Genomic DNA, 22,062 nt, shown 5'->3' on the forward strand with positions numbered 1-22,062 from the left:
ACTGGACCACCAGGGGAATCACAGCATGGTGTTTTTTTGGTAATGGGGTTTGGTGGCTCAGATGGTGAAGAATCTGACTGCAATGTGGGAGACCCAGGTTCCAACCCTGTATTGGGAAGATCCCCTGGAGAAGAAAATGGCAACCCATTCCAGTGTTCTTGCCTGGAAAAGTCCATGGACAGTGGAGCCTGGTGGGCTGCAGTCCATGGGGTTACAAAGAGTTGGACAGGACTGAGCAACTAACACTTTCACTTTGGGATAAAATTAAATGATGATCTTTTCCCAGTTTCAAAGAGATGGATTTTTTTTTTTTTTTTTAAGATTTTAAGTGTTTTCTAGGTATTTTAAGAATTTTATTACCTGCTATTGCTTTTATCATCATCTGTCATAGGGTGGGATTTGAATTAACTTAAACTTTTATATTTATTATTTAAATTTTTTTTAAAGATTTATTTATTTTTGGCCGTGCTGGGTCTTTGTTGCTGCGCATGCTTTTTTCTCCAGCTGCGGCGAGCGGGGACTCCTCTTCATTGTGGTGCACAGTCTTCTCTTTACCGCGGCTTCTCTTGTTGTGGAGCACGGTCTCAAGGGCACATAGGCTACAGTAGTTGCAGAACGACTCAATGGTTGTGGCTCAAGGACTCTAGAGCGAGAGCCCAGTAGTTGTGGCGCTTGGGCTTGGTTACTCCGCAGCATGCGGGATCTTCCCGGACCAGGGATTGAATCAGGGTCCTTTATTACCTCTGCCCTCCTTTACATCAGTTCAGTTCAGTCGCTCAGTCGTGTCTGACTCTTTACGACCCCATGAATCGCAGCACGCCAGGCTTCCCTGTCCATCACCAACTTCTGGAGTTTACTCAAACTCATGTCCATCGAGTCGGTGATGCCATCCAGCCATCTCATCTCTGTCATCCCCTTCTCCTCCTGCCCCCAATCCCTCCCAGCATCAGGGTCTTTTCCAATGAGTCAACTCTTATCATGAGGTGGCCAAAGTATTGAAGTTTCAGCTTTAGCATCATTCCTTCCAAAGAAATCCCAGGGCTGATCTCCTTTAGGATGGACTGGTTGGATCTCCTTGCAGTCCAAGGGACTCTCAAGAGTCTTCTTCAACACCACAGTTCAAAAACATCAATTCATCAGTGCTCAGCTTTCTTCAGAGTCCAACTCTCATATCCATACATGACTACTGGAAAAACCATAGCCTTGACTAGATGGACCTTTGTTGACAAAGTAATGTCTCTGCTTTTTGATATGCTATCTAGGTTGGTCATAACTTTCCTTCCAAGGAGTAAGCATCTTTTAATTTCATGGCTGCAGTCACCATCTGCAGAGATTTTGGAGTCCCAAAAGATAAAGTCTGACACTGTTTCCACTGTTTCCCCATCTATTTCCCATGAAGTGATGGGACCAGATGCCATGATCTTAGTTTTCTGAATGTTGAGCTTTAAGCCAACTTTTTCACTCTCCACTTTCACTTTCATCAAGAGGCTTTTGAGTTCCTCTTTACTTTTTGCCATAAGGGTGGTGTCATCTGCATATCTGAGGTTATTGATATTTCTCCCAGCAATCTTGATTCCAGCTTGTGCTTCTTCCAGCCCAGCGTTTCTCATGATGTACTCTGCATGGAAGTTAAATAATCAGGGTGACAGTATACAGCCTTGACGTACTCCTCTTCCTATTTGAACCAGTCTGTTGTTCCATGTCCAGTTCTAACTGTTGCTTCCTGACCTGCAAATAGGCTTCTCAAGAGCCAGGTCAGGTGGTCTGGTATTCGCATCTCTTCCAGAATTTTCCACAGTTTATTGTGATCCACACAGTCAAAGGCTTTGGCATAGTCAGTAAAGCAGACATAGATGTTTTTCTGGAACTCTCGTGCTTTTTCGATGATCCAGCAGATGTTGGCAATTTGATTTCTGGTTCCTCTGCCTTTTCTAAAACCAGCCTGAACATCTGGAAGTTCACGGTTCACGTATTGCTGAAGCCTGGCTTGGAGAATTTTGAGCATTACTTTCCTAGCGTGTGAGATGAGTGCAATTGTGCGGTAGTTTGAGCATTCTTTGGCATTGCCTTTCTTTGGGATTGGAATGAAAACTGACCTCTTCCAGTCCTGTGGCCACTGCTGAGTTTTCCAAGTTTGCTGGCATATTGAGTGCAGCATTTTCACAGCATCATCTTTCAGGATTTGAAATAGCTCAAGTGGAATTCCATCACCTCCACCCTCTTTGTTCGTAATGATGCTTTCTAAGGCCCACTTGACTTCACATTCCAGGATGTCTGGCTCTAGGTGAGTGATCACACCATCGTGATTATCTTGGTCGTGAAAATCTTTTTTGTACAGTTCTTCTGTGTATTCTTACCACCTCTTGTTAATATCTTCTGCTTCTGTTAGGTCCATACCATTTCTGTCCTTTATCGAGCCCATCTTTGCATGAAATGTTCCCTTCGTATCTCTAATTTTCTTGAAGAAATCTCTAGTCTTTCCCATTCTGTTGTTTTCCTCTATTTCTTTGCACTGATTGCTGAGGAAGGCTTTCTTATCTCTCCTTTCTATTCTTTGGAACTCTGCATTCAGATGATTATATCTTTCCTTTTCTCCTTTGCTTCTCCTTTTGCTTCTCTTCTTTTCACAGCTATTTGTAATGAAAAGCTATTTGTAATGTAAAGCCATTTTGCGTTTTTGCATTTCTTTTCCATGGGGATGGTCTTGATCCCTGTCTCTTGTACAGTGTCAGGAACCTCTGTCCATAATTCATCAGGCACTCTGTCAGATCTGGTCCCTTAAATCTATTTCTCACTTCCACTGTATAATCATAGGGATTTGACTTAGGTCATACCTGAATGGTCCAGTGGTTTCCCCTACTTTCTTCAATTTAAGTCTGAATTTGGCAATAAGGAGTTCATGATCTGAGGTACAGTCAGCTCCCCGTCTTGTTTTTGCTGACTGTATAGAGCTTTTCCATCTTTGGCTGCAAAGAATGTAATCAGTCTGATTCTGGTGTTGACCATCTGGTGGTGTCCATGTGTAGAGTCTTCTCTTGTGTTGTTGGAAGAGGGTGTTTGATATGACCAGTGTGTTCTCTTGGCAAAACTTTTGGTCAGACCTCTATTTGAACCATGTTCAGTTCAGTCGCTCAGTCGTGTCCGACTCTTTGCGACCCCATGAATCGCAGCTCGCCAGGCCTCCCTGTCCATCACCAACTCCCGGAGATCACTCAGACTCACGTCCATCAAGTCAGTGATGCCATCCAGCCATCTCATCCTCTGTCATCCCCTTCTCCTCCTGCCCCCAATCCCTCTCATGTATTTCATAACAATTTTTTTTCCAAATATGTTTTACTGTCTTTACTGGACTTTGAGCTTTGTTCCTGTGGTAAGGATTAATTCTCAATCTGTTAGATTCCAGTGTTACCTTGTGTGCCTTGAATCAGTAAATATAAACACTGTCATCTAGATCATCTTATTTATCCTCAACCACTCTATATTATGTCAGCATTATTCTTATTACCAGATACAGAAACCAAGCTAGATGAGGTTAAGAGATACGCCCCAGGCCACTTAGTTTCAGAGTGCTTCAAGTGTAATTTCCCCACCTTTGATAACTTACTACTATTCTGTGGGCTTCCGTAGTGGCTCAGACCGTAAAGAGTCTGCCTGCAATGTTTGAGACCCACGTTCCATCCCTGGGTCGGGAAGATCCCCTGGAGAAGGAAATGGCAACCCACTGCAGTATTCTTGCCTGGAGAATCCCATGGACAAAGGAGCCTGGCAGTCCATGGGGTAGCACAGACTCGGACACAACTGAGCAACTAACTCTTTCACTTCACTTTTCATTATTCTATAGCTGTTCTCTTACACATTTGTCTTTTTACTTATAAATAAAACAGTATTCAGTGTATTAAAAGTGCTTCTTGATGATTGTTTTTGAAGCACTTCTGCTTTAATTTTGTAATGTGTTAAACATCTTAAGAATTAGGATTCTGCTGATTCAGATATGTGGAAGTTTGACCTGTGTAGACCTTGGGTTCTTTGTATTCTATTGTATTGCTTAGCAAAATAATTGATAAATGTTTTTAAGACATTGAACTTTTTTTACAGTATTTGCGTAATAAATGGATAGTTGGAGTACTTTGTACCCAAAACAGTTAACATTGTATTTTTTCCAAAATTTAATTGTTCTTCCCTAATTTGAATTATCTTTTATTACACTTTGTGTTTAGTAACATCATTGAGAGTAATTATGAGTTTGTATATAAATAATAGCCCTTTCTTATTCCTTTTGTAGGGTTGTTATTTTAAGAACATGTAATACTAAATTTGAATGACCTGAGAATTTCTTATGGATTTGTATTTAGTGAAAAACACTCATTCTAATAGCTGGAGGAGAGGCCCTAGTCTTAGTGGTGAATTAGATTATTAAGTACAAAAATATTGCTCATGATTAATTTTACAAAGGGTTTAAAGCCTAATAAGCAATGTACTTGGTGTTTCTAGTTACTCTATAAGTTGTAAGTTTGGTTTAATTGAGTTATATCATAAATTCCTATAGTGAGGGACAGCTTCTTTGCAGAGAAAAAAGTATACTGTTGAAGACGAGCAGTATTTATTTCTTCATTGTATAATACTTTTTAAATTAGTTATGGTTTGTTTTGCTTTATTGCTTTCATTTTTAGATTTACTTGTTTGAAACATTTAAGCATTCTTTTTACAGAACATAGTAATATTCCAAATCTTACTCCTGTAATAGTAATATTTATATTTTATTTTAGAGAAGCTATGCGAAATTATTTAAAAGAGCGAGGGGATCAAACAGTGCTTATTCTTCATGCAAAAGTTGCACAGAAGTCATATGGAAATGAAAAAAGGTAAGATTATTTTTTCTTTTTGTGGATAGTTAATAGTTATCAGATGAATTTACAAATGATGTATTGATATGCAAGTAAGAGAATGGTTTCTGTTATTGGGTTATTTGCAAGTACAAAGTGAAAAGTACAGGATTTGTCTCTATTGTTTCTATTTAGTATAGATCCTCTGGCTAAATCCCTCATTTCACAAAATGAAATAATCCATAATTTTTATTTGGGACTCTATAGTATTCCCTAAGTACTTCTGTGGTACATTAGCTCATTCAAAAAGTAGTTTTCCTTTTGGTGCAAAATGTAGTTTTATAAAGAAATATGACCTCAATATTACCATTTTAAAAAGAAAAGGCTTAAACAGACCCCAGAATTGAATTATGGAGTGATTGTGAAGAAAAGTACTCCCAGCCCTTTCCACCTTGACTGTGTGCCTGTTCAGGTTAAGGGAAAAACAGCAGAGTTGAGCTGGTGCTCATATTATGTGAATGTGGCCTTACAGAAATGACCTATAAATCAGATTAGCCAAAATTAGATAACATTTTAATATTTAGTGTTTATCTTAGTATCTTTTAAATTTCAACATTTTTGGCATATACTTGTGGGGTTTTGTTAACTTGTTTTTTTCACTTAGTTCCTAGAATTTTTCTGTTAATAGTTTCTCAAGTCTTTGTCTTTCAGATAGCATTTTTATGTTAAGCATAAAATAACATGCTTTGGTGGACAAGGCTGCTTATGGAGGAACATGAAAGATTTTTTGGGTTGGCTCGAAAGGTAATAAAACTGAACTGGAAGAAGGAATGAAAATTTAGGTTTAAGTATTGGATTGAAAGGAATGAGTGGAGTCTTTTCGAGTCCACAAAATCTTTGAGTTTGTGAGATAAAGGAAATCTTAGCATATGCATAAGAGAAAGGAAATGGAGTACATTGATTGAATGTGCTAAAAATTTTTTAAATAGTCTTGTTTCTCAAAGTCCTCTAAATCTGAGCTGAAACTATTTAGTTGATAATCTTATCATCAAAGAGGATTAGCAGCTGAAAACAGTATTTAGGACTCATATTGTCAAGTGTTTGTTTTTAGTTATTCAAGTTCTCTAAATTTCTGATTACTCATGAAACTTAATCATCTGATTCAAATACTAGAAGAAGTTGGTACCTATGGTTTGGGACATAGAAGCCAAATCAAGATAGTGGCCCCTTTTTGCATGAAGTTGATACTGGGTATTCAGGTCTCCCTGCCCCATGACCTCATGTAAATACAGGAGACGGTCTTTTTTTTCTTTTTTTTTTTTAAACTCCTAAGCAAAGCAAACCAAGTCAGTACCTTCATTACTTGAGATGGATCTAAAAGGCCGGTGTTGCACCTCATGGTGAAGAAGGAACAGCTTTCCTTTATCCAGTCATGATCTAGACATTGTTCAGGAAATGCCTTACAGATGTTTTAAAGTTTTAATCTTTAGAAGAATCTTGTAAATAGGAGTGCATTAGTTAGGAAACAACAGATCAGAGACTTTAGAAATGGGATGGTAGACAATAGAATAGAAAATACTAGAGATCTCTTCAAGAAAATTGGAGATGTCAAGAGAGCATTTCATGCAAGGATGGGCATGTTAAAGGACAGAAATAGTAAGGACCTATCAGAAGCAAAAGAGATTAAGAAGAGGTGGCAAGAATACACAGAAAAACCATACAAAAAAGGTCTTAATGACCTGGATAGCCACAGTGATGTGGTCATTCACCTAGCGCTCGACATCGTAGAGTATGAAGTTAAGTGGATCTTAGGAAGCATAACTACAAACAAAGCTAGAGGTGGAAGTGGTGGAATTCCAGCTGAGCTATTTAAAATCCTAAAAGAACATCTTCTTTTAAAGTGTTGTGCTCAATATGTCAGCAAATTTGGAAAACTCAGCAGTGGCCACAGAACTGGAAAAGATTAGTTTTCATTCCAGTCTCAAAGAAGAGCAATGCCAAAGAATGCTCAAAACATCATACAGTTGCTCTCATTTCACATGCTATATAGCAAGGTCATGCTCAAAATCCTTCAAGCTAGGCTTCAGCACTATGTGAACCAAGAACTTCTAGATGTACAAGCTGTGTTCCAAAGAGGCAAAGGAAGCAGAGATAAATTGCCAATATTCATTGGATTGTGGAAAAAGCAAGGAAGTTCCAGAAAATCATCTGCTTCATTGACTATGCTAAAGCCTTTGACTGTGTTGATCACAACAAACTGAAAAATTCTTAAGGAGATGGGATTACCAGACCACCTTACCTGTCTCTTGAGAAACCTGTGTGTGAGTCAAGAAGCAACAGTTAGAACTGGACATGGGATAACTGACTGGTTCAAAATTGGGAAAGGAGTACGTCAAAGCTGTATATTGTCATCTTGGTTATTTAGCTTTTATGCAGAGTACATCATACGAAATGCTGGGCTTGATAGCTCACAAGCTGGAATCAAGATTGTCAGGAGAAATATCAACAACTTCAGATACGCACATGATATCACAGTAATGGCAGAAAGTAAAGAGGAACTAAAGGGCCTCTTGATGAAGGTGAAAGAGGAGAGTGAAAAACCGGGCTTGAAACTCAGTATTAAAAAACTAAGATCGTAGCATCTGGTCCCATCACTTCATGGCAAATAAAAGGGGAAAAAGTGGGAGCGGTGACAGATTTTATTTTCTTGGGCTCCAAAATCAATGCAGACTGACTGCAACCATGAAATTAAAAGATGCTTGCTTCTCAGAAGAAAAGCTATGACAAACCTAGACAGCCAGCATATTAAAAAGTAGGGACATCACTTTGCCAACAGAGGTGATTACAGTAGTCATGTATGGATATGAGAGCTGGACCATAAAAAAGGCTGAGTGCCGATAATTGATGCTTTTGTATTGTGATACTGGAGAAGCCTCTTGAGAGTCCCTTGGACTGCAAGGAGATCAAAACAGTCAGTCCTAAAGGAAATCAGTCCTGAATATTCATTGGAAGGATTGATGCTAAAGCTCAAGCTTCAGTACTCTGGCCACCTGACTCATTGGAAAAGACTCTGATGCTGGAAAAGATTGAGGGCAGGAGAAGAAGGGGTCGACAGAGGATAAGATGATTGGATGGCATCACCGACTCAATGGACATGAATTTGAGCAAACTCCAGGAGATAGTGAAATACAGAGGAGCCAGGTGTGCTGCAGTCCGTGGGGTTGCAAAGAGTCGGACATGACTTAGTAACTGAAGAACAACAGTGAAAATAGGAATAATTTAACTTAACAAGTTCATTGTATAGCTGCTCACCTGGGCTGTGTTGCTTTCCCTCTCCCCACCCATGTATTTTTGAAGATCCATTTTTTTAGTATGTTTTGATTCATTTATTAACTCATTTTTTCTTTATTTCTGACAGCCTGCTAGATTCTAGCTAGGTACTATGCAAAAGGCTCTTTTAAGCCAAGGGTTTTAAAAGTCGCTATGTCATTTAATACTGAAGTGGATAACTGAGACCCAGTGGAGATACAGACAGGGAAGAGCTTCTCAAAGTCCCAGATAAGATTCCTGTTTGCTAGTCACTGTTAAAAATATAAAGCTATAGTGGCTTATTGAGTTAAAATAGGTGATTTAGTGATTATCTTTTATTATGGTTGTATTTATTTTCAATTTCTTTCTATTAAGGAAAGATCAAGGAATCTAAGCTTCTGACTCCAAAAAATGAAAGGATTAAAAAAAAATGCCAGAGTAACTACTTTCTTATATGTACTGTGTTATTAACATTTCCAGAAGAGACATGGCACTAGTTTTACAGTAAAGGCAAAAACGTCTCAAAATTACTTGATTTTTAAAAAGTATTAATAGTCAGGGGCTGCTAACAGAGGCCAGTCTCCAGGGTGATTGTCAGGGCTTCTTACTGGAAGAGGTCTTGTCCCTTGCTGCTTGGTAGAGTGTAGTAGAAAGAGGAATATCTGCTTTCTTTCTTGTTGATCAGATTCAGGCCTTTCTGAAAAGCTGCTAAGTTTAGGCATGAGGTAACCTGGGGACATGACCACAGTCCTCTTGGCTTACAAAATAATTCCAGTGAATGATGCTAGAAATATTTGAGATGGAAGTTTTATCCTAAAATTTAAATTGTTCTGAGAATTCACTTTAGTGCCTAATAAGGAATATTTCTTTGCTTAACACATTTGGTATCCCACTTACATTAGTGGTTAGTTTTAACCTTTCATTGAAGACGTTCTTTACAAGATTGAAAAATAAACTTAAAGAAAAAATTATTTTGTCTAGAGGAAAATTTCCATTAAAGATATGGAAATGTCATTTGATGTATTAACATTTCTTCAACTTTGTGTTATGGGAAGTATGAATAATCATCAAAGGGTAATGATTCTGCCAGAATAGACAGATAATGTAAATGATGTGTTTAGATTTTGTCTGATATTATGTATTGGGCTGAATAAAAAGACTTCTTTGAATCTGTAAGGTATTTTCCAGACCTCATCTTAGGATTTGAGGGAAAAGTTGTTGAATCATTCTCTGAAAATAAAGACTGATTGTTTGACTTAGGAAATGAATAAAATCATAAATGTGTGCATATCGCCACCAAGTGGTAGATAAAAGCATTGTTTGCCTAAGTTGCTAAGATGTAGCTACTGGAGAAGGCAGTGGCACTCCACTCCAGTACTCTTGCCTGGAAAATCCCATGGACGGAGGAGCCTGGAAGGCTGCTGTCCATGGGGTCGCTAAGGGTGGGACATGACTGAGCGACTTCACTTTCACTTTTCACTTGCATGCACTGGAGAAGGAAATGGTAACCCACTCCAGTGTTCTTGCCTGGAGAATCCCAGGGACAGGGGAGCCTGGTGGGCTGCTGTCTATGGGGTCGCACAGAGTTGGACACGACTGAAGCGACTTAGCAGCAGCAGCAGCAGCTACTGGGAAAGATTAGAAAATAAAGGCACATTGTTTCATAAAGTATGCTTTCATAGCAGCTGTTAAACTCTGAAAGCTGACCACTTGATTTCAGACTTTTCACTGATTGGGACATGTTGACCATCTGTCCAAGTTAAAAACATCGATTTACATACTACTGTAAAGGTATATAATTAATTTTTCTTCTGTTAATTCGGTGATATTCTTTCCTTCCCTTCCTTCCTTTAATTTCTTTTCATTTGTCTGTAATTTTTAAATTGATGATTATCTTCTGTTTGATTATTATATTACTGCAGAAGTCTCTGAAGATGAAGATTTGATTCATTAGCTGATTTTTTTAGGTGGTGGCAATATTGGAATGTTTAAAATATGATTTCATCATCACATGGTAGAAATAATCTTAATGTTTATATTGGATTTGCTATTTTCTTGCATCACAGCTTTTTTTAAATTAGTTGTAGAGTTGATATAAAACTAAGGCTAGTTTAGAGACAGTTGAAGGCTTCATTTTTCTTAGATTTATTACATGACTGGAAAGCACTTTCAGTATAGAACCTTAGTCAGTGTTTTAAGTGATAAAGAATTTCTTGACAGTCTTTCTGATTTTATGCCCTGTTGGTTTCATACCACTTTATTGCAGTACTTTTGAGAAAACCAGCACTACTGAGTCTTCTGGGCTTTCCTCGTGGCTCAGCTGGTAAAGAATCCGCCTGCAATGCGTGAGACCTGGGTTCGATTCCTGGGTTGGAAAGATCCCCTGGAGAAGGGAACAGCTACCCACTCCAGTATTCTGGCCTGGAGAATTCTGTGCACCGTATAGTCTATGGGGTCGCACAAGTCAGACATGACTGAGCGACTTTCATTTTCTTTTTCACTTTCACTGAGTCTTTAACAGTTTAGACCTCTTTCCAGATGTGAAATAAAAGTATCTTTTGTGATAACTTGTTGGGATTTGATTACTATATTTGGTACACTATACTAAAACACAGCAAGTTTTATAGCTTGTATACCAGTTTACTAAGGAGACCTATTATTTGTCAGTGTTCAATAAAATACTAATAGGAGATAAGTTTTCCAAAATTGAGGCCTTCTCTGCTTCCTAATAGTGTGCCAGCGAGGAATTTGAGTCTGTGCCATGGTAAGTATTGGGTAGTTCCCAGCATTAGAGGCCAGAGAGATCCCTGGTATAGACTTGAATGAGCAAATTCCAGAACTTGCCCGGCTAATCTAGGCATCCCTCCAGATTTGGAGTGACCTGGAGCTGAGCCCAGTGCCTCTGCTGTGACCTCTGTACTCATGGCAACAAGGAGTGTTATATAGGCAAAAAAGCCACTCTGATTCCCTTCTCTTGGCTTAGAAAAGTATGAGAAGACCCTCAGAAGGTTTTTCTCCTCACTCAGCCTGACCCTTTCAGCCTACTAGGTCTACTTTCCAATTATTCCTGGTTTCATATCCTATTGTTCTCCTCTGGACTCCAGCCACACTGGTCTGTTGTTTCTCTGCTGTCTATGTTAGTCCTCCCTACTTCAGAGCTTTTGTGCTTGCTGTTCCCTCTTCTGAAATGCTCTTCCCCAGATACCCATGGCCATAGGTCCTAACTCAAGGTCACTTTCTTTAAGAAATTTTCCTTGGCCACTCTGGTAGCCACTTACATTTTTAAGTACCCCTTCCTTTCTTTATTTTCCCCCTCACCAGCTAAAGTATATATTTTATTTTAGTCATCTACATTTTTTAAATTGTCTATCTTATTAAAGTATGAGTTCCCTTAGGGCAAGGATTTTTGTTTAACTACTAATATTTTTCCAGTGCCTGATACAGACTAGGAATATAGTAAATTTTTGTGAATTAGTGAAAATTAAAAACACCCAGCTCACTTCTTATAAATTGTGTGTAGATTGCCTCTTAAGTAGTAGTCTTTGGTAGAGTTGAGCAAAATGTGGATGCCATTGTTTATTTTGATTCAATTCAGTCAGTATTATAGTAGGTGCTGAGGGGGGAGCAAACAAGTAGATACTCTGCTACTTTTAGGATGGACCGAGAACAAAATCCAGCATGGTGGTATCTGTGTGTTTCTGTGCATGCACACGTGTGTGTGTATGTGTGATATACATGGATACACTTCTTTTTTTTAAAAGTCTGTACATTGTTGGCCTAAAAAGTGGTAAAAAAGAATAATAAATTAGCTGCTAAATTTTAGAATCAGGAATTTTATATAAAACTTGGTTTTAGGTGACTACTGGAAAATTGGAGGATGTGACCAACACGCGACCTCCATGCCCTCAGTTCAGCCATGTGGGAATGCTTGCAGTTCTCAGTTGTTTCCTTGCCATCAGAGCCACACACTAGTGGGTGATGATCTTTGCAGTTAAGCTTTTTTTTTTTCCTTACAGTGAACTTAAAAGAATTAAGATAGAAATTTCTATGCTTATAACTATATAAAAAGTGGGAATTGCCTTGAAGGTTTTGTGTTTTAATAAAGAAGGGAAGGAACATACATCTTTGGACAATTAAAGAATATTTCTACTTATTTATTGTACACCCTGTCCACTCACTCGAATTACTTACCTGGCCACTATTTGAGTTTACTTGGCTATTATCTGAGTAGGTATTTGAGTTTTCAGGCCCCTTGATGAGACATGACATATTAATAAATGTTTTAAAGTGTGTATAAGTCAATGTGTGTAATCAAGCGAAGGAGTTACCCCCTATATAAGGACTGGATTCATGGTCTTCTGAATTAGGTAAAATGTGGAGCTTGAGCTAGACTTCAAAATAATCTAACTGCTAAGAGAAAATTATAAGGAAGTTATTCTAGGTGGGAAGAATTTGTGAGGGCAGGTTATTGACATCTAACAAAACAAATCTGTTGGTTGTCTTTGAGTTAAAGGGACATAATATATTGTTCTTTGATCCACATGCAGCAGGTGTTTAGGTGATAAGATACATAGTAAACATGATCCATTTTGCCTTTAATTCTTTTACTTGTATTAATATTTTTCAAGTGTCTACTTTGGGCACTGTTCTGTTTTCCAGATTAGTTACCAAATGAAGTTAGGAGTGATATCCATACCAAGAATGTCATTAATTAACAGTACATCATTTTGAGTAGACCTTAACCATTAATTGCAGATTCTGTGGTGTTGTACCTTATTTTTGTATATGTTGGAGTACATTGGATTTGCTGAAGTGCAGGTGTTCAAAACTCTGAGCTGTGTGAAAATTTATGTTACCTGCTCTGAAAGTGTCTAGGCTAAGTGAATGCATAGTGTCAATATAGATGAACCTTAACTGGAACAAATGGAAGTATTGATTTCTGCGCTGTGGGTATGGTTATTTGCATTACAAAAGGCTTCACCAAAATGTTTCTTTAGAAACTAACTTGATATAGTTCAACATGATTTTGTATTCATATGTTCAAGAAAAGGAAGTGCTTTCTTGAGTGTAATTGCGTTGTGTTTCCTCCCCTCTGTTTTAGGTTTTTTTGCCCTCCTCCTTGTGTATATCTTATGGGCAGTGGATGGAAGAAAAAAAAAGAACAAATGGAACGCGATGGTTGTTCAGAACAGGAATCTCAACCATGTGCTTTTATTGGAATAGGAAATAGTGACCAAGAAATGCAGCAACTGAACTTGGAAGGAAAGGTAAGTTTACATGGTTCCCTGTAAAGAGCACCATGATACCATAATGTAGTTTTCTTATTTTTGTAGTGGTGATTTTTTTTTTTTTTCATTTTATGGTTACTGGTAGCATTCTTGAATATATAAATCAGAACTGGAATAACCTCTAATAGCTGAGATCTAGTCATGACTCGTGAAGCTTGAGTTTTGACATTTAAAGGTGGCGCACAGAAATCTTCCTCAGCTTGCCAGCAGTTTTAGCAGGCTGCGAATCATATTTCTACTGGGGGCCAATAGTAAATTTAGGAGGCTAATTGCCCATCCTTGTAAGGGCATGATATTCAAATAACAATGAAAATACATAGTTCACTAATGCCTTACTCTGCTCATTTAATCTTGGTCTTTTACTGGAAGCAAAGTATTAAATAAGTTGGTAATATCATAAATGTTTTATTTAGCTTCAGTGTGCAAAAGCACTGTCTTGTGTAGACAGGAACACTGTGAATAGCTTTCGTCAAACTTTAAGGGATTTTTTTTGATTACTTTGCTAAGGAATGCAGTTTATGAGTTAGTTTTACTAATTGTATTTTATGAATTTAGAAAGCAGTTATCTCAGTCTGTACCTTTAGTACTCAAAAATAATTCTTTATTGACTTAGCATCAACTTGTTTTCTCTTGCTATTAAAATTGAAAAATGGATATTTCTGATCTCAATGACCACATGAATGTCTTTTAAAATACTGCATAAATAGCTGTTTTCTCACTCAGTAACTATTTGTTGAATGCCTTAGTGTTTGCTGTATTGTAGTTGACACTAGGGATGGGAATTGGAGGGCAAGGTTGAGGGTGGTAAACTAGGAGATTTGTACTCTCATTTAATTTTTTTAGTGATGTTACAGATAATGAGTCATTTTACAGAAAATGAACACTGAGAATAAAGAGCCTTAATATCAGTCTCCTTCAAATTTGAGTGTGTTTCTGTCATTTATATTCTTACAATTGTTATCATTAAGGGTTGTCAACTATGTATTTTAAGTTAGGTTTGAGAGAATTTACTACTGTAAAGACTGTTTCATTTTAAAATAGAGCAATATAAAATATATCTGAGTTATAACTCTTGAGCCACAGTTAAAGATATATTTGAGTAGTTGGTTGAACAAAGAGGCTTTGGTCACATCTCATGTATTTTTGTTATGTATGTCTCCAAGCTGTACACCTAGACATTTATAATTGTAATTGATAATTAGATAGGTAGTGAGAAGCCCATCCGTTTCATAGGTGACACAGTGGTCAAGAATCTGCCTGCCAATGCAAGAGACATGAGAGATGTGGATTCAACCCCTGGGTTTGGAAGATCCCCTGGAGAAGGAAATGGCAGCCCACTCCAGTATTCTTGCCTGGGAAATCCCATGGACAGAGGGGCCTGGCAGGCTACAGTCCGTGGGATTGCAAAGGAATTGGACATGACTTAGCAACTAAACAACAGCAATTGAACTTTATTGCTAGCTTTAACTGCTTCCAGCAATTCTGAGGGCAGTAATACCAAACAGCATGCCCACTTGCTTTTCTGAGCATCGTGGCTTAGTACATCTTTCATCAACTTCTGCCATTATATCATTTCCCCAGGCCCTAGAAATTTGCAGAAAATAATACCTGAGAGCTTGAGTATTAACTAGTACTTAAAACACTTAATTACAGGGAAGTACAGTGTCTCTAAGCCAAAATTATGTGTTAATATTTAGTTTTAATGAAAAATGCTATTAGAGGAGTCTATAGAGAATAAGACTGGTTGAGAGTCAGCAGAAGGCATTCCAGGCAGAAGGAACAATATAATCGTATGCTTGGACCATCAAGATACAAGGACGAGGTCAGTTTGGTTCCAGGTAGGCAAAGATGGACCAAGCAGTGAGATGGATGCCGAGCTTCAGAAAGTGGCACTTTACTCCTGTCTTACTTAACAACCATTCATTTAAGGTAATATTGTTTTCTTTCAATAGCATGTTCATTGAATGGTACGATTAGTCATTATTGGGAAAGGAGGGATTTTATTTTGCATTATTGGGATTTATTTTGCATGTTGCATTCTTATTTTAATAGTACAACCAAGCTCTAGTATAGGCAGCCCTTATTTTTATTATGGTCATGGTATTTGACTATATAGTTATATTTTGGATCTGATGTTTTTAAAATAATTTGTTAAATATTCTCAGTTTTTGTTTTATATAGTTGAAGCTAGATAAGCTGTGCAACATGAATTTTTACCCTAATTAGTACTTAAATTTTTATTTTTAAGAATTACATGCCCTATACCTCTGTTGCTAGTATTGTTTTGTTTCTATAATTCAAATTCTACAATTCAGTTATGTCGATAGACTTTTGTAGCATTATATTTTGTATTTCTTTTTCATTTCAAGGCAAATGTTTTTATTGTCTGAAGGTCTTGATAATTCTGTAAATAGATGTAGAGCTATATAAAACAATAAAGATTATTTTTTTTAAAGTCTTTTTGAGAGAGGGAAACAGAATACAGTGTTGGTATTGTAGACTGAGTAAGGAAGACTTTGTACTTTGTTTTCAGAGATCAATTTCAGTACTTTTTACAGTTGGTTTTATCAGCTGTTAAGTGGAATTACTGCCTTAAGTCTGATCAAACTTAGCCATAGCCTTACTGAGTTATTTGTACATAGCTGACAGGGTTTTGATGCTATTAAGACTTATCCTTTTCTTTCACAGAACTATTGCACAGCCAAAACATTATATATATCTGATTCAGACAAGAGAAAGCACTTCATGCTGTCTGTAAAGATGTTCTATGGCAACAGTGATGACATTGGTGTGTTCCTAAGCAAGCGGATAAAAGTCATCTCCAAACCTTCCAAAAAGAAGCAGTCACTGAAAAATGCTGACCGTGTGTATACATGTTTTCTTTTTTTCCCCTGAACTCCCAATATGAATTAATAAGACTAATTCAACTATTTTTTAAATTAAAATTTTCTTTTCAGTAGCCAGTTCATTCTTATAAAGTATTTTTTTGGTCTTCACTTTATCTGAAACAGTCATATTCAGTTTTTGCGGCTGCTTTGTTGTCTTTTTTCTCTAATTAAACATGGGCAATACCTGGTGTACCAAAGTGGTTCTTAACCAGAATTGCTTCCTCACTGCTCCCCAGAGGCATTAGGAGAAATGGGAGTTTCCTTTTGCTGTCAGTGACTAGAGGGAGTAGTGTTAGCACTGAGTGTCTAAATATCCTGCAGTGTGCAAGATGGGTCCTATTCCATAAGAATTGATTCACTCAGAGTATCAGAACACCTCTTCGAGAAGCACTGTTTTATCAATTGAACTTTGGAAGGCCATCATGAAAACCTAACAAAAATTTAATATGGTTGTCTTTCAGACTGCTGTCTCTGTGCATTTTTAGACTTTCACCGGTAAATGCTGTTTGAATTATACATTTCAACTTTTATACCCGTTTTTCTTTTTTTATTTTGACTTTTTATTATGAAAACTTCCAAACTTACATGAAAGGGGTAGTGTTGATATAAGGTGACCAACCACCAGACTTCAACAGATTTTACCAATTCTACTTTATCATTTCTGTCACCACCAACTCTTCTTCCTCCTCCATTGCTGGAATTTTTTAACGTAAATCTTAGATATCCTGTCCTTTCGATCATTTCTGTAGTAGTGACTCTTAACAGAAATTTTTCCTTTTAAACGTCTCCATACCCAACAAAAGTTGATGATAGTTCATGAATGCCACCTACTGGCCAGTCCATGTGCGGATTGGTCATACTGTCTCAAAATATCTTCTTACAGTTGTGCTTTTGTTGTTCTGTTGTCTTCAGTAGTTGGCTTGTTCAAACTTGGATCCAAACAGGGTTCATAGATTTTAACCTGAAATAGTTTCTGTTCTTTCTGCTAGCCTTTTTTTTCTTTCTGTGTTATTTGTTTGTTGAAATTGGTTGATTTTTCCTATGGAATTTCCATATTCTGAATCTGACTGATTCGTGTTTCCTCTGTCTCTCATATCTCCTATAAACTGTTGATTAGACCTAAAGACCTTCATTTTAGAATTAGCTGGTTCTGCATATGTTCATTTCTCTCAGATCAGAAGTCTTATTGTCTGGTTATCCCACTTGTCACATGAAGACTGGTTATAGTAAGTAGAGTTGTTAGTCTAATCCAACAGTTACAAAATTCCTCAGGAAACTTTAACCAAATGATTTTAGTAGTCCTTCATCATGGTTGCAAAATAGTGGCATTTCTAATTCTTTTATTCTTAACTTTTGCATTTGTTAGCTGTTTGCTTTAAATGTAGTCTATGAAGAAAAGGCAGGATAAGAGCTTGTCTACTAATTTGCAGATAATAGTTTCATTCTTTGAAGGCGGAAGTTTTAGGATTTTGGTTAATTTGCTTGTTTTTACTTTGTTTTCTGTTTTTTTAATGAACTTATGCGATGTTATATAGTGGGTGGTTTTTAGTCTGCTTTAGTCATTATCATCATTGTTATGGAAATTTCAAACCTACTAAAGTAGAGTTGCATAATAACATGAAACCTCTTGTGTTTATCCTCCAACTTTTCATCAGTGATCGGAACTTCAGACCAGTCTTGATTCATCTTGATCTGTAACCCTACTCCACCCACACTTTTCTCTGCCTTCATTTTAGTTTGATACAAATCCAAGATGTTGTATCACCTATAACTGTTTCTATGCCTCTCAGAAAGATAGTGTGTCTTTGTATTCTAATACAATTATAATAACCATGATCATACAAAAACAAACATAAAACAACTACAAAAAGAAATAATGTCTTAGTATCATTAAATACCTAGTCAGTGCTCAAATTGAAAATTGTCTAAAATGTGTGTAGGGGTTGGGGGTGTTGGTTAGCCATTGGTTTGAATCAAAATTCAAATATGATTCACCAGATATTATGTATTGTGTTGACATATCATTGAATTTTCTTTTTAAATTTGTGGATTTTTCTCTTCATCTTTCTCTCTCTCATATTTATTTATTCAAGAGGCTAAGTCAATTGACTATGAGAGATTTTCACATACTGGATTTCAATAATTGTATTCCCTTGGTGTAGTTTAATGTATTTTCAGTAAATTGGTAGTGTCAAAGAGAAACAAAACTGGACATTAAAGGCGGTAAAAGCACATTTTATTCACTACATTTGCGATAGGGAAAAGAGCTTTCAGTATAGAGCTAAGCTCAGTTACAAATACAACAAGGACAAGTGGAATTTATAGTCAAGGAGCAGAGTTGAACATTGTCAGTAGGTGGAAAGTTACTAAGAGGAGACATCGAGGGTGTGGGTATTCTTGACGAGAATTTTTATAAAGATAGGCCAAGTTGATCAGATGGACTTTCTGGGTGGCTCAGAGGATAAGAATCCATCTGCCAGTGCAGGAGACACAGGTTTGATTCCTGGGTCAGGAAGATCCCCTGGAGAGGAAATGGCAACCCACTCCAGTATTCTTGCCTGGGAAATCCCATGAACAGAAGAGCCTGGAGGGCTATATAATCCATGGGACCACAAAAGAGTTGCACACAACTTAGTGATTTAACAAGAACAAGATGATTAGATATAAAGGTGGAGGGAAAAAACTTGATCAGATATCAAGGATGGAAGGATGACTTAGCAGGATTCTTGGCAATAACTGGGCTAGCTAGGCCAATATTGGGACCCAAGGAAGAGTTTCCATGGGTAAAGGGCTCAGAGGAACCTGTCTGAAGTTTGGTTTAGGAGAGAGTCTTTGTCAGTAGTTAATTTAGAAACTTGATCAGATTTCAGTTTGTTCTTTGTTGCTGGAGGGCAAGCCTGCTTCACAATGATATAGCGTTCTTACATCAGTTCAGTTCAGTCGCTCAGTCGTGTCTGACTCTTTGCGACCCCATGGACTGTAGCACGCCAGGCCTCCCTGTCCATCACCAACTCCCAAAGTTTACTCAAACTCATGTCCATTGAGTCAGTGATGCCATCCAACCACCTCATCCTCTGTCATCCCCTTCTCCTCCCGCCGTCAATCTTTCCCAGCATCAGGGTCTTTTCCAGTGAGTCAGTTCTTTTCACATCAGGTGGCCAAAATATTGGAGTTTCAACTTCAGCATCAGTCCTTCCAATGGATATTCAGAACTGATTTCCTTTAGGATTGACTGGTTGGATCTCCTTGCAGTCCAAGGGACTCTCAAGAGTCTTTTCCAACACCACAGTTCAAAAGCATCAATTCTTTGGTGCTCAGGTTTCTTTATAGTCCAGCTCTCACATCCATACATGACTACTGGAAAAACCATAGCTTTGACTAAACAGACCTTTGTTGGCAAAGTAATGTCTCTGCTTTTGAATATGCCATCTAGGTTGGTCATAACTTTTCTTCAAAGGAGTAGGTGTCTTTAAATTTCATGGCTGCAGTCACCATCTGCAGTGATTTTGGAGCCCAGAAAAAAAAAGGCTGCCACCGTTTCCACTGTTTCTCCATCTGTTTGCCATGAAGTGATAGGACCGGATGCCATGATCTTAATTTTTCTACAGTTTGTTGTGATCCACACCGTCAAAGGCTTTGTCATAGTCAGTAAAGAAGAAATAGATGTTTTTCTGGAACTCTCTTGCTTTTTCAATGATCTAGTGGATGTTAGCAATTTGATCTCTGGTTGTTCTGCCTTTTCTAAAACCAGCTTGTACATCTGGAATTTCACGGTTCACGTATTGCTGAAGCCTGGCTTAGAGAATTTTGAGCATTACTTTACTTGTGTGTGAGATGAGTGCAATTGTGTGGTAGTTTGAGCATTCTTTGGCATTGCCTTTCTTTGGGATTGGAATGAAAACTGATCTCTTCCAGTCCTGTGGCCACTGCTGCCTTTTCCAAATTTGCTGGCATATTGAGTGCAGCACTTTCACAGCATCATCTTTTAGGATTTGAAATAGCTCAACTAGAATTCCATCACCTCCACTAGCTTTGTTCGTAGGGATGCTTTCTAAGGCCCACTTGACTTCATAGTCCAGGATGTCTGGCTCTAGGTGAGTGGTCACACCATCGTGATTATCAAGGTCGTGAAGATCTTTTTTGTGTAGTTATTCTGTGTATTCTTGCATCAGGAGGCATTTAATGCCATGTATTTATGTTGTTTCCAATTCAGTTGTGCAGCACAGTCAGGTAGCTAAAGAATCTGCTTGCCAGTGCGGGAGATGCAAGAGACTCGGGTTCGATTCCTGGATTAGGAAGATTCCCCTGGAGAAGGAAATGGCAACCCCAGTCCAGTATTTTTGCCTGAAGAATCCCTGGGACAGAGAAAGCCTGGCAGGCTATAGTCCATGGGGTCGCAAAGAGTCAGACACGATTGAGCATGCACAGATGTCTTAAGCCAATTCAAATTATAGGATTTTATTTAAAGTCTTTAATTTTGTATTTCTGCTGATTCTTGAGTTTTTTGATGGCAGGGAACGTATTTCATTTACAGAGTATTTTTCCTGCTTATATAGATGTGGTTGGTTTTTCAAGAAATTTTACATAATGCTATACTTTAAGGTATTTAGAAGGAAGCAAAATCTCTAAAGCCACAGTATTCAGAGGCAATTGCCATCATCTTTGGTAAACAACCTTCTAGACCCCTATCTTTGAATATATTCCATGGGATTATATATGAGCACGTGGAGACATATGTTATCACATAAAAATGTGTATGTTTACCTAATGAAACCACAGTGTAGTCTGCTTTGCATTCATTGATATATCAGGGAGATATTTTCTCATCAGTGCATTTAAATACACATTATTCAATTAGGTCAATGATATTATGTTTTATTTAATCAATTTCCTATTGACGCCTATTATTTTAAAAGTAACTTCCTTTTAAAAAACAACACTATGTTAAATATACAGCACTTGTTTAAAAATCATTTTTATGGGCATATTATATATCTGTAGCTTAACATTATTAATAAAAGAGTTACCCTGACTTCTGGGGGAGTATTATCTATATTTTCTTGGAGGGTTTGAAATAAGTGTTAGCAGAATCCATTAATTATTATAGTAAAGAATAGTCATAACTTACCAGGTACTGGTCCCTTCTTGCTCTTTACTGTTACCCCACCCCCACCCCACCAATCACATAAATAGCTGTTTTTTCTTTGCAGTCTGCATTGCCTCAGGAACAAAGGTGGCTCTGTTTAATAGACTCCGATCCCAGACAGTTAGCACCAGATACTTGCATGTAGAAGGTGGTAATTTCCATGCCAGTTCTCAGCAGTGGGGAGCATTTTACATTCATCTCTGTGAGTATAAAAATATGCATTTGGTTTTTTTAGTGTGAAATTAAATTTCTTTAAATAATAAGACTTACAGATATATTTAGTTTTGCCATTTTTATAAGCAGATTAATAAATTTTAAAGATGATAATTTGATCTCTGTTTCCATCGCACTGCAGTGGATGATGATGAATCAGAAGGAGAAGAATTCACAGTCCGCGATGGATACATCCATTATGGACAAACAGTCAAACTTGTGTGTTCAGTTACTGGCATGGCACTCCCAAGATTGGTATGGCTTTAATCACCTCATGACTGTTTATAATAAATTTTGACAGCTTTCCCCTTTTTTGGGTAGTTTATCTGGACGATAGAGGGCACTCAAAGTTACATTATGATTTATTTTCTTAACTAATGTAGGTTCATTAGTCA

General features: G+C 37.6%; 1 protein-coding gene across 8 annotated transcripts in view; it reads left to right on the top strand.

Annotated features, from left to right (window-relative positions):
* Positions 1-22,062, top strand: part of RBPJ (recombination signal binding protein for immunoglobulin kappa J region) — a 242,058-nt gene that overhangs the window by 208,700 nt on the left and 11,296 nt on the right. For all 8 annotated transcript variants that reach the window (XM_005207810.5, XM_024993462.2, XM_005207811.5 and 5 more), the window contains 5 exons: positions 4,767-4,862; positions 13,234-13,399; positions 16,109-16,283; positions 21,519-21,656; positions 21,810-21,922. In XM_005207810.5, the coding sequence (XP_005207867.1) occupies positions 4,767-4,862; positions 13,234-13,399; positions 16,109-16,283; positions 21,519-21,656; positions 21,810-21,922 (688 nt within the window). The remainder of the gene's footprint in view (positions 1-4,766; positions 4,863-13,233; positions 13,400-16,108; positions 16,284-21,518; positions 21,657-21,809; positions 21,923-22,062) is intronic.

This window comes from Bos taurus, chromosome 6 (genome assembly GCF_002263795.3).
Source record: "Bos taurus isolate L1 Dominette 01449 registration number 42190680 breed Hereford chromosome 6, ARS-UCD2.0, whole genome shotgun sequence".
NCBI lineage: Eukaryota > Metazoa > Chordata > Mammalia > Artiodactyla > Bovidae > Bos > Bos taurus.